The sequence below is a fragment of the Anser brachyrhynchus genome (assembly GCF_964034855.1).
Source record: "Anser brachyrhynchus genome assembly, chromosome: Z".
NCBI lineage: Eukaryota > Metazoa > Chordata > Aves > Anseriformes > Anatidae > Anser > Anser brachyrhynchus.
The window spans coordinates 63,940,155-63,953,887 of NC_137697.1; the positions used below are offsets into that span (position 1 = coordinate 63,940,155).

The 13,733-nt window shown below is 36.9% G+C and overlaps 1 protein-coding gene across 8 annotated transcripts in view; it reads left to right on the forward strand.

Moving 5' to 3' along the window:
• The window catches only part of BDP1 (BDP1 general transcription factor IIIB subunit), a 55,784-nt gene that overhangs the window by 38,560 nt on the left and 3,491 nt on the right, over positions 1-13,733 (forward strand). For 7 of the 8 annotated variants that reach the window (XM_080574893.1, XM_080574898.1, XM_080574897.1 and 4 more), the window contains 11 exons: positions 974-1,057; positions 1,545-1,770; positions 2,696-2,850; positions 3,584-3,722; positions 4,283-4,454; positions 5,665-5,725; positions 7,246-7,432; positions 8,865-9,081; positions 9,955-9,997; positions 11,361-11,661; positions 13,000-13,231. In XM_080574893.1, coding sequence (XP_080431019.1) covers positions 974-1,057; positions 1,545-1,770; positions 2,696-2,850; positions 3,584-3,722; positions 4,283-4,454; positions 5,665-5,725; positions 7,246-7,432; positions 8,865-9,081; positions 9,955-9,997; positions 11,361-11,661; positions 13,000-13,231 — 1,817 coding nt within the window. The remainder of the gene's footprint in view (positions 1-973; positions 1,058-1,544; positions 1,771-2,695; positions 2,851-3,583; positions 3,723-4,282; positions 4,455-5,664; positions 5,726-7,245; positions 7,433-8,864; positions 9,082-9,954; positions 9,998-11,360; positions 11,662-12,999; positions 13,232-13,733) is intronic. The other variant, XR_013943878.1, reaches the window with a different exon arrangement.

The window sequence follows — 13,733 nt, forward strand, 5'->3', positions numbered from 1 at the left end:
GAAATTTAAATACATTGTCAGTCTTTCTGAAGAGCAATTACAATTGAATGGGTTACCATCATAGTTGAAGAAGGGGAAGTCTGCTGTGCTCCTTTGATTTACTTCAGTACAATTGTTTTGGAGGATGGAAGTGCTTTGTTTTATATGACCAGTCAGTGATAGCTGAAGGGATGTATTCTGGATAGAGATTAGGAAACCAGGAGTTCAAACTGGGATATGGGTTAATGCTATAGGTTATGGATTTATGCAATTAAACTGGTTCCTTTTTCTTTTCCATTTGTGGTGGGTGGGTTGACCGGGGTTGGCCTAGCTGTGAAATGCACACCAAGCCACTCTGTCAATCCTCTTCCTCAACAGGACAGTGGGAGAAAATGGAAAAAGCGTATGGGTTGAGATTTAGACAGGGAGATCACTTAGCAAAACAAATTCCACTTTGGAAAAGATTATTTTATTGCCATCTAAAAGTGGAGTTGAGTGGTGAGAAGTAGAGAAAAAGACTAAAACACGTCATCTTGCCACACCCCACCATCCTACCCTTTCCCAGGCTCAGCATCATTCCTTCACTCCTGACTCGCCATTCCCTACCATAATTGGGAGAAGGTGACAGGAATTGTGGTCAGTTCTTAACACTTTGCCTATGCTGCGCCTTCCTCCTCACACATTTCCTCTGGTATGGGGTCCTTCCCATGGGTTACAGTCCTTCATGAACAGCTCCTAACACAGGATCCAGGATAAGCCTGTTCTACCATGTCCTCCATGGGCTACAGTTCCTTCAGGGAATATTGCTCAGGGAATATTGAATTTAGTGGGAATTGCCATCTGTCTATGAGTATCTGGATCTATGAATGGCAACAATTTAAAAATGCATTCTGTGATGTACTGATGATAGTGTCAAATGCTTTTTGAATACATGTAAGTGAATTTCTGGTAAATACACTTGTGACTTTCAACCTGTGTGTGAACAACTTTGCAGGAATTAATGATGGAAGCACTGAAGCTGCCATGACTTTACTTGCAATGGGTGATCCAATGTTCCAGTTAAAAACAAGCACTGAAGGTATGATCTGATTTGACACAAAGCCTTCCTTGTGCTTTCCAGGCCCATGCTTCTTCTCCATGCTGCTGCATAGTAGGAGGTCAGGAGTCTTATGCATTTTGTTCTGCTGAATTGTAACACATGTAGTGAGACTAAGCAATGCAGCTTGGCTGGAAAAAGCAAGGTACCTTACTGGATACTACCAACTGCATCACTGTGCTAGAAAGACGTTTTGAGAGCTGTTTAAAGAAGGGCATGAATTTATCTATGTTGGTCACATAAATTGAACAAAAGAGAGGATCCAAGCTTAAATGAGCATAGGTGTCAGAGATCTTTCCAGGCCTTTAAATTGGAACATAGCTTCCTAAGTAGCTGTAACCTGAAATTATATTTTTAGTCTAGTTTTTGGTAGACTTTTATACAAAATTTGTTGTCAGCTTTCATTGGTTGAATATTAATTTGTGTCTTTTAAGTTATGCTCTTCTATTTTGTTTATTGTTCTAACCAGAATGGACACAGATGTTACCTGCTCAAGATGAATTGAACTTGGCCAATAGCCTTGTGACCCACGATTACTCTGAGCAAAAGAGGACTCCTAATCAGTACTTAGTTTCTTCAGCCACTTATACCAAGAATTTGGTCCCTTGTGACGATGGAAGTAACGTTAATGTGGAGGATCAAAGCACTGATGCAGGAACAGGTGTTGAAGAATATTTTGAGAAAAATGCTACCAGGTTAAATTAGTACCTTAATATTTTTATTTTTATTTTTATTTTTATTTTTATTTTTTGATTAAATTACTTTAGGAAGAGACCCTATAGCACTGCTTATGTTTGTGATGTAATATGGGAAATCCCTCTTGTATTTTTCTTATGATTTTTGAGATGTTGATATGTGATTTGGAGACTGTAGAACTTGTTCTTAGCTTCTGAAATTATGCTTATGTTGAGGAGGGAAGAATGTGAGAACTTCATTGGTATGGATTGCTGCTGATTACCAAGCCCGTTTTCCCAAAGTACTTTATGGCTAATCAGGCCAAGGCAAATTGCTTACGTGTCAGTGCTGCTCTGTGCTCTACATTTAGAGCAAATGGATGTCAAGGAACTATTTGATCTTACATCGTTGTGTTTTCTAGCTTTGTTAAAATATTTGCGAATGTTGAAATAGCTTGATGGAACAGCTTTTCAGAAAAATCTGGTAGTGAACATGTTCCTTTATTTGGAAGACTGTAACTTGTTGATTGCTTGAACAAACTATCAGATTATACCATTCTGAAAAATTATAACCAGAGATTTTGATTTTAAATTAGGTGGTTCTTATATTGTTAGCCAGAACTTAATTTCATATGATCAGTGTTACATTGCTGATCTCACATTTTTTCCATATTTCATTTATTTCTGTAGATAGAGAACATACTAGTTTGCAGTAAACTTGTGTGTTCCAATTCCCAGTGTAGCTGATCTTCATTTTTTTTTGTTCTGCCAAATAGCCTTCGTGCCTTCACTGACAGTTACAGTCTGTATTTCATCTGTTCATTTTGTCATCTATTACACCTTTCCTATCTCTTCACAACGATTTTTGCTGAAAATACTGATTTTATCATATAGTTCTTGATTTTTGACAGCTAGCAACGTTGATGGCATTTCTTTTTACCTGTAGTAACAGCTCTCTGCCAGTGGTGAATAGGAAGCTGAGAAGAGGCAGACTCCCGAAGCCTCAGCCAAACTTTGGAGTATTGAGGTCTAATGAAAACATACTTCAGAAGCAACTTAATACAAATGTAGTTGTGGAACAGTTGGACCAAGTTCAAAGTGGTAAGCCTGTTTCTTATCGTAGGGTTTTGAAACAGTTTCTTCTAATGGATTCATGTCTATAAAACAAAACTAGGCTGAAAGTATTTTTCACTTCCGTTCATGTTCACAGATTGTGCATCACTGCTGTAACAGCAGACTATCTGTTTATGGTACGGTTTTATACAACACCAAATAAAATGAAATCTCAGTAGCAATTACTGGTCTGGCAATGACAGAAATACTGTACAGTACTTTTTATTTTTTTTCTCTGTTATTACTGTCTTTCCTTTCCACTTAAGTCAGAAGGGGAGATATAAAGAATAGTTTTGGTATTCTTTAAGCAATTACAGAAAAATGATGGTGTGTGGGGTGTTCAAATTTTTAATTATATTCATACCACTGGCAAAAAAAAAAAAAACCACCACACAAAATACTAAGGCAAGTTGATATATGTGTATATATATCATTGACATTAATTTTAACCCATGTATACAGACCAGCAGAATTTTTACTATGGTGTGTGCATAACTTGTGTGTGTATATACTTTATATACACACTAAAAGAATAGATTTATAGTGCAATTATATGTACACTTCTATGTTTTTAATAGACAAAAGCTTATATGTAAAAATAATATACGAGAAACCATGCAATTTTTCTGTGTATGTATACATATACACATGTATAAGTGTAAATATACATATATACAAGTATATGTATAAATATTTATAAAATAATATTTATATATCTTAGAGTCTACAGACCTGAGAAGTACTGCAGAAATGCAGGGGGTGGAACTAGAACTGCTCAGACCAACTGCAAGTGATTCTATAATTCTTCATAATTTTGCAACTAGTATGGAACTTGTCAAACAAGTGAACAAAACAGAGAGGTAAGAAGAAATCATCAGCTAGTATTTGATTTCATTTCTAGAGTCTTATAAAATAAGCAATTGAAGTGTATGTGTAGTACATCTGTGATGGAAATCATATGCTTACAGATAATGCACAGAAGCTTAGTTTGGCATTTTACTTCTAAGGCTTTTCTATGTTGTCTTGCAACTTCTGGAGGTGAAACATTAATTCGTGTTCACTGTTTCAGTACTTGGTAATTACTTTGCTAATTAATTGTCTCCAGAAAACTGTGTCTGAAAGGAAATGTTAAGCAGCTGATCAATTTGGAAATGTTAATAAGCTTGTAAGACTACATGCTTGGTCATGCCTTTAGTAGTAAAGTTTCAATTACTGGTGTTGGGCTTTTTGCTGAAATACTTTATGTAGACTTATTTAAAGATTATGCATTTTCCTTAGTAGAAGTATGTAATTTTCAAACAGGTGCTCTGTTTCTCTGTAAGTATGTAAGCTTCGCATTAAATGCGTAATGATGCAGAATTCAGCCTATGCACTGGATACCTTTAACTGGTTTCAAACTAACTAGGTATATATCTCACAGAACAGAGAAAGAGATGAGAGATGATTGTAGGACTTCAGGGAACTTATCACCACCATATAAGAAATCTCACCTTGGACTAGAGGATTATATGAATCAAAGTTCTGTGGATGGACTTACTATGCAAAATCCTTGTCCTGCTGAGCACAGCCTATGTACAATCAACTTTGCGCAGGTAAATAATTTAATTACAGTCTGGAAGTGCCCCTTTTCTCAAACTCCAGAGGAAGAGGTTTCCAGTGCAAATGTGTTCACCTGTTTTACTGACCTGGTAGGTCAGCTGGTGAATGAAACCCCTCTATTTTTTCGCACGAGTATAATCAAAGTTAATCATTCAGGCAAACCCCATCTTTGCAAGCCTGAGTTTTTAGGGTTTCAGCAATAAGTGATAAATTTTAGCAAAATTCTGAGGATTTTTGAAAAAGAGCTTTGATGGAAGAAGTTACCTAAGACTCATGTATTCATTCAGTCTGGCCTCTTGCTTTTACTTTTTTTTTTTTTAATTAAAACTACGTTCTGCTGGGCTCACTACATTTTCATTGTCCCCTTCATTTGCTTTGCTTAAAACAAGCTTTATTTAAATTGACCCTCATCCTTTGTCCTACTCTTTTCCATTCATTTCAAAACATAACTAAGTTTTACATTTTCTATTTGACCATGGTAATGTAATCCATTGCTTTGCAGTGGTTTGTGTATCCCAGTTCTAGCATATTTGTGCTAGAGAAGTATCATATTTCTTCATGAGAGAGATTCCTTGTCAGTTAACTCAAGGTTTCTAGTGTTGCTTCATACCACTGTTCATGTACTTAATGTGGAATAGCTGATGGGTAGTAGCTTGTTTCCCCAGTGCAACCTGTAGATGTGTCAAGACCCATCTAAGGTTAGACCAGGGTGCAAAGACTTTGCTCATATTGGACTGGCAGAGAGTGTGAGAGGAGGCAGCTTGTAGTAGAGTATTCCTGTTCTTAGCAAAGGTGCATGCTATAAAAGACAAAATGTAGGTATGTTGCAGAGCTTGCTGTCTGTCTTTGGCATGCAGTAGTTTTGTAATGGTTGGGGGAATTCATATTCTTAGTGCCACTGAGCAATTTGTTGTGTGAGTCATCAGTGACAGTTGTGCTGTAGGAAGTATAAATTTATTTCAACAAACTATCAATCCAGTGAGCTGCATATAAATTATATATTGCCCAAGTGTTTCTTGTCCTTGACAGGCTAGTATCCTTCACCCTCGATTAGCTAGAAATAAAACCTGACAAAATGTAATTATGATGATGTCATTAGATTTTCTGGCTCTTCAGCATTTGACATGTTTTGTTTCCTTCTTGTTTTCTAGAGTTATTTCTCAGACTTACAAACTTGTTTTATTTCAAATATTTTATTTCTAGAATGAAACGTGTGCTCAGGATTGTCAACAGCAATGTGTATGCAGCACAGAAGAGACTTCAGGTAGCATGTGCTCATATCTTAAGTCAGCAAAATTCCACACTTGTGTATCTTGCAGTTATGCAAAGATGAATCAACAAAATGGAAATGTTTTTTTATTGACATAGTTAAACAATCTACTTCATAAGCAAAAATAAGAACCCACAGCATAGCACCGTTCCCCACCCTATCATTACGTTTCATTAACACAAACTAGACTTGGGAACTTTTGGAATGGCACCTTAAGTTTAAATATCAATGGAAGGGGAACTTCTTGCTCTTTCCTCCCTGCTATGAGATCCTACTGCTTGCCATTGCTGGGTTTAGCACTTATTAAAGCATGTTGTGAGCCTCTGATTGACGCACCTGTCAAATATGAAGGTGGTAGAGGGAGAGAACCTGTGTAGTTTTCCACTGGCTTAGTGAGCTGTAGTGAGCTCATGGAATTGTCAAGTTGATGCCAGTGTCACAGTTGTGTGAGTAGGTGGACTGGACTGTGCAAGTCTGAGCAAGTGAAAAAAGGAGAAGAGGGGAAGAAAATGGAAGAAAACAGAATTCCCTCTTTACCCGGCAATCAGCTGCTAACTGATTAAAAGTGGTGAAAGGTACCAAGGTAATGGCTACGTGTTGTTAAAATAAACTGAAATGGAGCTGGTTTAGAACCAATACGTGGCTAAGGTATGAGAAAATCAGTGTCAGAAGCCCAAAATAATTTCTTCACATGCAGATTGCAGTCTTCCTGCCAAACTCCTGAGCATGTGCAAAAGGTAGGGTTAATATTTCTTTTTAGGTGTCTGTCATTATGCTTATAAGGGTCTTGGAACAGAGCCTTGTAAATCATATTTAATTAGAAAAAGAACCAAAGTTAGTTAAGATTGGGATAACAGCTTTAAATCATCAAAAATGAGAGCTGTCTTAAGTAACAGAGTAGCACTGTTGATTTCCATTTTTGAAAAACCTTTAAAAATGTTATCTTGTTAAATTCATTCTAAAGGCAGTTGGCAGTTGTCTGTTACTTCCCAACTTTTTGACTGAATTATTTATATTTCTCATTTATTCAGTTTCTGACTATAATTCTCAGGCCCTCTTCTGCAAATCAGTGGGGAAAGGAAAAATCTTGAGTTTACGGAAAAAATCCAAATTACTCCTGCCACTTCAAAAAGTAACTCTTAATACCTGACAGTAGCATTTAGACACAGAGAACCATTTGACCATTACACAAGTTTAAATGAACAGCAAATTGTTCATTAATACTAGAACACTCATTTTAAAGGCTTCATCTCCAATAGCTATGCTTAATATTCTTCATTATGAATAGTGTTAAGGATTTCACTGGAATGAATGAGCTCCAGGGAATGATGATGAGTATCTTGTTTCAGAAGAAAGCAAGCATATTGTCTGAAGGATATCCCCATTGTCTTTTTCCCTGGAGAAACAAGCACCTAAAAGCTAATTAGTCAAGGGGGGGTGGGTGGGAATGAAGAACAATATGGTTTGAAACTTGATTTTTGTTAATTTTTTATTTCACTGGAAAATTATTGTAGTGAATGATGATCGTAGATGTCCAGATGAAGAACAGACATTCATTTTAACATTGGTGGAAATCCCAGCTGACTCAGAAGAATTTGATGCATCTGCTTTGCTGGAACAAACTTCTGAAGCATTACTACCAGCGCCAATAATTATCAGCCCAGAAAATGCAAGTGAAACAAGCCTGACTGAAGTGGAGAGGTAAACGCTTTACTTTTGAGCATCTTAGGTGGAACACTTTTCGTGAATGATTATCTTTTGAATGTGCATTACACAGTGAAACTTCTCAAAAGAAGAAGTAAATGCAAGACGAAATCATTTTAGTAGGCTGGGCAGAGTCTTAAAAGTGCTTAAGTCAGATTGGAGAAAGCTCTCATCAGAGGTTTTAAGTTACTATTTTAGTTAGTTGGTTTTTGGTGTCAGTGTTAACTTTAATTCTGATCTATTCTTTAGTGTCGATTTTTTAAAACAAAAGTCATTTATTCAACTGAATTTTATTCTATCATGGATACTTGGAAAGAAAAGTAATTGAAAATGATAAATCTAAGCATGTTTGCATTTTTACAGTACTTTAACAATTTTGTAAAAAAAAACAAACAAACAAAAAAACCCCAAAACAACAAAACAAAACCCTTGAAACTTCTTTTATCAATTGCTCTTCCGAATTTTTAGTCTAGATGGCCCTTTGGAGAATATGACAAATGGTAGACAAATTCAGATATTGTTCTCTTGAGTTTGTGCTGTGATTTTAAAGGCAGAAGAGCCTAAAAAGCAAATAAATGAATTCACTCAGTGGAATATTAGCTAGTTGACAGTATTTTGAGACACAGGGTTTGAGTGTATCTTACAGCAGGAGTGTTCTTCAGTGCGACATAACTGAATTATTTCAACATTATGGTTGAATTAAATCTCCTGTTCAGCTTGGGAAGAAAGAAAAATGTCAAAGGCAAAAAGATTCTGAAGACTAGGAACTGTTGTTATGTTGTAAAATGTACTACTGTATTAATGTAAGTTCTCAGGTCAAATCTACAGGTGTGATGCAGTTCTCCACCAGCGTGGAGAACTTTAAGGAAAATGTTATTGTCTTAAAGATCTATCCATTCAATAACTAAGAGTGAATTGCTCTGGAACTACTGGTGATAGACAGAATTACTGAGAGGCAGAGTTATCTGTCTCACTGTTCTCCTACTGCTATACTTTATTTCCTGGTCTCTGCTGCTTCCTGAGATTTCTCACTCTCTTTTGAGATCGTACCAGAGGGAGCAGGGAGAGTGTGGGAATGAAGATTCAGCAGCACGTGTAAATAATATTGCATTATGGCATTATTTAGGGCAGTTAATCAATTGACATATTTTTACATATTATGGAAGTATCAAATTGAGTTCAAACAGAACATCTTCTAAAGTAATTAGATGTGACTGTAACTAGCAAACTTCAGTTCACTAACTTGCCTTAAGGTAGTGCAGCAAAATAGTTCTTGATGGTAAACAGTACATGTGAAGCCAATACTGGCTTTAAGTAACAAAGAATATCCCCAATGATCCATGGGTAATTTCCATACGGAAGTATTGTACAAGTTAAATTTTGGCATTTTTTTTTTACAGTCACAATAATGATTTTTTTATATAAACAGCACTGGATCCTTGACAACTGCAGCTCATGAATTTGATGCGTCTTTAAACAGTAATATGGAAACCAAACAACTACAGAATACATTAGCAGAGCCTGTTCTAAATTTGGTGCAGACAGCTCAGAAAAGGTCAGCGGCTGAGCTTGCAGAGAATGACTTTCCTCCTGCCAAGAAAACTCTGTCTACTATAGTGGAGGGTAACTTCGAAAGCCCTTGTAAGGTGAGAAGGTAGTTTGGTTAGTGTGTCTGTATGCATAGTGTAGATGCTTAACACTTAACTTGTAGTAGAGCATTTTAGTTATGTTTAATGTTTAACAGTACACTTTTAAGCAAGTGATGCTATTACCTGTACAATTTCAAAGGAAAATCAGTATCCATAGATTGCTTTTTATTTTGAACCCTACAGCAGTTTTTAGACTGTTAATTCTAGTATTATTTTTCTGGAGAATCTGTTGGCTCTCAAATATTTTTATTAAGCTTCCTAGTAGGTAGGGTGTTAATATGTTTTGTTGTTTGGTTCATTCACCACAGCCTTTCTGACAATTACATTGGAGGAGGGTAAACTTTGGATGTGTATTGGATGACTGGCAGACATTATGATTCCTAGTGGTATCTATTACATGAAGAACTTATTAGATATATCCCTAATGCTTTTTAACTTAGTAGGCACTAGTCTAAAAGAACCTGCAAATTAAAAGAAGCCAGCCTGTATTCAGTTTCCCCCTGTCCTTTTAGAATACTTGTGAGAGTGACTTCAATTAATTTCTGTGAGTAGGTTAGGATTTTGTAGTGCGTCCATTTGAGGGAATGTGTGATAATTTCCCATATGACTCAGAGAGCTTTTCTAGGAAGGGCTGGATAAAAATCTTACTCGTTCTTTGACCTCTTGTCTTGACCTCTTTGACTTGAGTCATTTTTCATGAGAACACCTTGAAAAGCCTGCTCAGGAAATGAGATAACTGGTGAATGATGCTCTACTGAAGATGTATTCTCTATCAGTCCAGTTCTTAGAAGTGTACATGCACGATGTACCTTTGTCAACTTTCATTGTCTCTTGAATGATGAAAGAATTTGTTTTTTTTTTTTTTAACAGGGTTATTCAACTAAATCCACAAATTCTCCAAAGAGAGCTTCTGGTAGGTAAATTTAAACTTGTAAAAACAAAGTATAACGAATGTAAATGCATGATACATTACAGTTTAATACGTGTTGTCAATGTGCTAAATGGTCCTGTCAGCACCTACCTAATGTAACAGTTGAATGAAATTTTCACTGTAATACTCTAATACCACAATTTCATGTTTTTGCTATAAACTAATTGTGTTGGATTATATAGGTGGTTATTAATGGTTAGGAATGGTTCTAAAAGCATTGCCGTAGTTAGTCTACTCATGAATTACAGGAGATGTTTGAACCAAACATATTATCTTCTGCTTAGCAAATATTTCCACTTATTGGAGAGTGCTAATAATTAAAGGTCTGAACCGGTGTCTTACCATGCTATGCCAAAATACATTTTTAAAATTTTATTTTGTGTTAGTCTTTAAAAAAATACATTCACAGTTTAATCTGCCTCTGAAGAATTAACAGAAGGAGAGCAGAATTCCTGATGATGTAGCCTTTGATCATCTGAACCCATGAAGGATTTGGAGAACTACTTCTTTGTCCCGAAATAAACTTGAAAGAGAAATTGTGGAAACTTAAACAGCTAGATTGCTAAACTAAGTTCTGTTGTGTGTTGTAAAGGATGTGGGTGGTAAAAACACACTTCCTCAAATTTTTCCTAGCTTTTCCACATAGCATCTGTAAGATTTTACAGACTTTAAAAGTAGACTGTGAACTCTTAATTCGTAGTGGTTTTAAAAAAGAGAACAGCAACAAAAACAAAAAAAATAAATTCAGCCCTTCTCTTGTGATGCAAGCCATCTTAACATTACCCCCATCTTTTGGACTGTGGTATTATCATAGAATCATAGACTGACTCGGGTTGGAAGAGACCTTAAAGATCATCTAACTCCAACTCCCTGGCCATTCGCAGGGATGCCACCACTAGATCAGGTTGGCCAAGGCCCCATCCAGCCTGGCCTTGAACACCTCCAGGGATGGGGCATCCACAGCTTCTCTGGGCAACCTCTTCCAGTGCCTCACTCCCTCTGAGTGAAGAATTTCCTCCTAATGTATAGTCTAAATCTATCCTCTTTTAGTTTAAGACCATTCCCCCCTGTCCTTTCGTTATCTACCTGAGTAAAGGTTCCTTCCCCATCCTATTTATAAGCCCCCTGGTACTGGAAGGTACTGGAAGGCCATGATGAGGTCTCCCCGGAGCCTTCTCTTCTCCAGACTGAACATCCCCAGCTCTCTCAGCCTTTCTTCATAGGAGAGGTGCTTCTCCTGCTCTCTGATCATCTTTGGTAGCCCTCCTCTGGGCTCTAACAGGTTATCATTGAAAGAACTAACTGAAGTTTTTGAATAACACTGAATAACTCAACTCTTTTACAGGGAATCCTTTTCAAAAAACAGAGGCTTCAGCAAAGAAAAAGGTACTTAATTCTGTGTTGGTGTCCAAGTCTATGTCACTCGGACCACTAGGTGAGAGAAGTCAGCATGAAACTTTGGAGAATTTAGGTAAAGCATCATTTGAGAATTCAGAATTTGATCAGGAAGAAGAGGTGATGTCTAGAGTAACCTGCAGCAGAAAAGCAGAAACAGGTGGGCAAGGAAAACTAGGAGATGTGCATGAACCTGCACAGTTGGAAACTTCTGGAAGTCTAACAGAATCTTCAAAAACTCCATTACTCAGGTATTTACGGAATAATATTTTTATCAGCCTTTTCTGTTAAAAAGACATTGTTTCCATATTGAGTTTCTGGTATCATTTTTCTACTTTATATTAAAAGGGCAGTACCCTTGTTTGTGACCATCCTGGGTAAGAATTATAGTATCTATCTTCTTCAGCAAATTAAATAGGATCAAACTGTCTCCTTTGAAATTTGATGTATTTTAGTCATTAAGTGAGCAGATACACCAAGGGACACTACTGATATATGTTGTATCTATGTAGACATTAACAGATGCCTCTTGTGAGGGAGACATCTGTTGGCTCTGATACTCATTTAGGATAATTGTCATTTTCCTTAGCTCAGTCTGTGCTTAGATATATGTACCTCTCCATTTGTTTTGATTTTTGTCCTTCTGCCAACAAAATTTATTATAGGTATAGTACTCATACACTGGATTTCTAGGCCTAACTTAAGATGCACCATTTCCCCAAAGGAGTTTCAAGCCTGACGGCTCAAAAGAAATTGTTCTCATTGGTCTGTCAAAGTGTTTGGATTATGTTCGGTTTTTTTTAATATACCCTTCTACAGTGTTTAAGTGTTTGAGTTCCTGCTGTCTATTGCACTTGTGCTCACTGGTCTCAGCTGTGGCGCTCCACTTGTCTGTCCTGATCCTGTTGTTTATTCTTTCGTTATATTTGTGCCTAACAAAATTGGTTATTTGTACCTCGGATATCCACAGCAACTGGGTAATGATGCATTAAAATTAAGAATCCTTGCCTTAGGGTTTACTTCCTAATTTGTAAACTCTTTGCAACATAAGGAGTAGCTTTGATACTCTGTACCTCCATCATCACTGTGATTTCTTCCCTGTTTTTGTACAGAAGTTTGTTTACTAGGTATAATGCTGACAATACTCTGAAACCCAGCAGCAGGGAGTCTTCTTTCTGTGGTCTAAAATAGTCTGCTGTAGCCCCATTGTCGAGAATCAGGTTTCTTTTTTTCATTGATGACACAGAGGGTGCTCTTTTTCTTTCTTCATGCCTAAGTCTCTGCTCCTCTTGGGATCTCTTTCTGAAGATTCGGTAGTTTTTTACAGGCTTTAGCTTAGTGACAAATGGTAGGTTCCTGTTCTAAGGGTTGGAGGTCCTAGTTTCTGTAGTGCTTCGTAAAACTCCTCATGTGACAAATTACTCAGTAGTAAAAACAGCCTGTCTTGGAATAACTTTCTGTTTCTTAGAATTTTCATGCGCATCTGAGGTGTGTGTTTGCTCTGTAATGAACTGGACCCCGGCTATACTATTTATATATTGCTTTAATGGAGCAATCTATGACATTCTGACTCTATTTGTTTTTAATAGGGGTGGACGAAAACCATTTGGATTTTTATCTTTAATTTGCAAAAAAAGTAGTTCTGATTCTGCAGAAGATACCAAGGGGAGTAGAGGGAAGATCCAGAAACCACAGATTGCGACCCTGAAGCGAAATCAGAAAAAAAACACTCCATCCAGTAAGGAAATTTGTTCCCTTCCCTCTACAAGCACATCATCATCTGTGGAGTATGAGGACATAACTGCTGATGCTGTAGTTACGGTATGTTTGCTACTGAATGTCCTTTCATTTTTGAGATACGAAGAACAATGAATTAGTTGTTTCAGAAGTGAGTGGGTGGGTATACAGTGTTCCAGTTTGGAGAGAGATCTGTCTCAGTTAATAAATAGATCCTAACTTGTGCATGTCAAGGAAACTTACAAAGGAACTAAGTTGGTTTTTTTTCTGTGCACATACACCTATGAATGTTTTGGTTTCTCTGAGAGTTGTAGCCCACTATTCTATTCTGTTACATTTGCAGAAGTTGTAGAAGGTTTGTACATTCCTTCAAGATTTGGGTGAAGCTGTAAGGGCTTCTGCTGATAACTGTTTATGTGTGTATATATGATAGTTTTCATCTGGTGAAATTTTGACTTTGAATTATCTTGTAGAATCATAGAATCATTAAGATTGGAAAAGACCTCCAAGATCAGCTGGTCCAACCATCACCCTGCTACCAATGTCACCCACTAAACCACTTCCCTAAGCAACAGGTCCAGCCTTT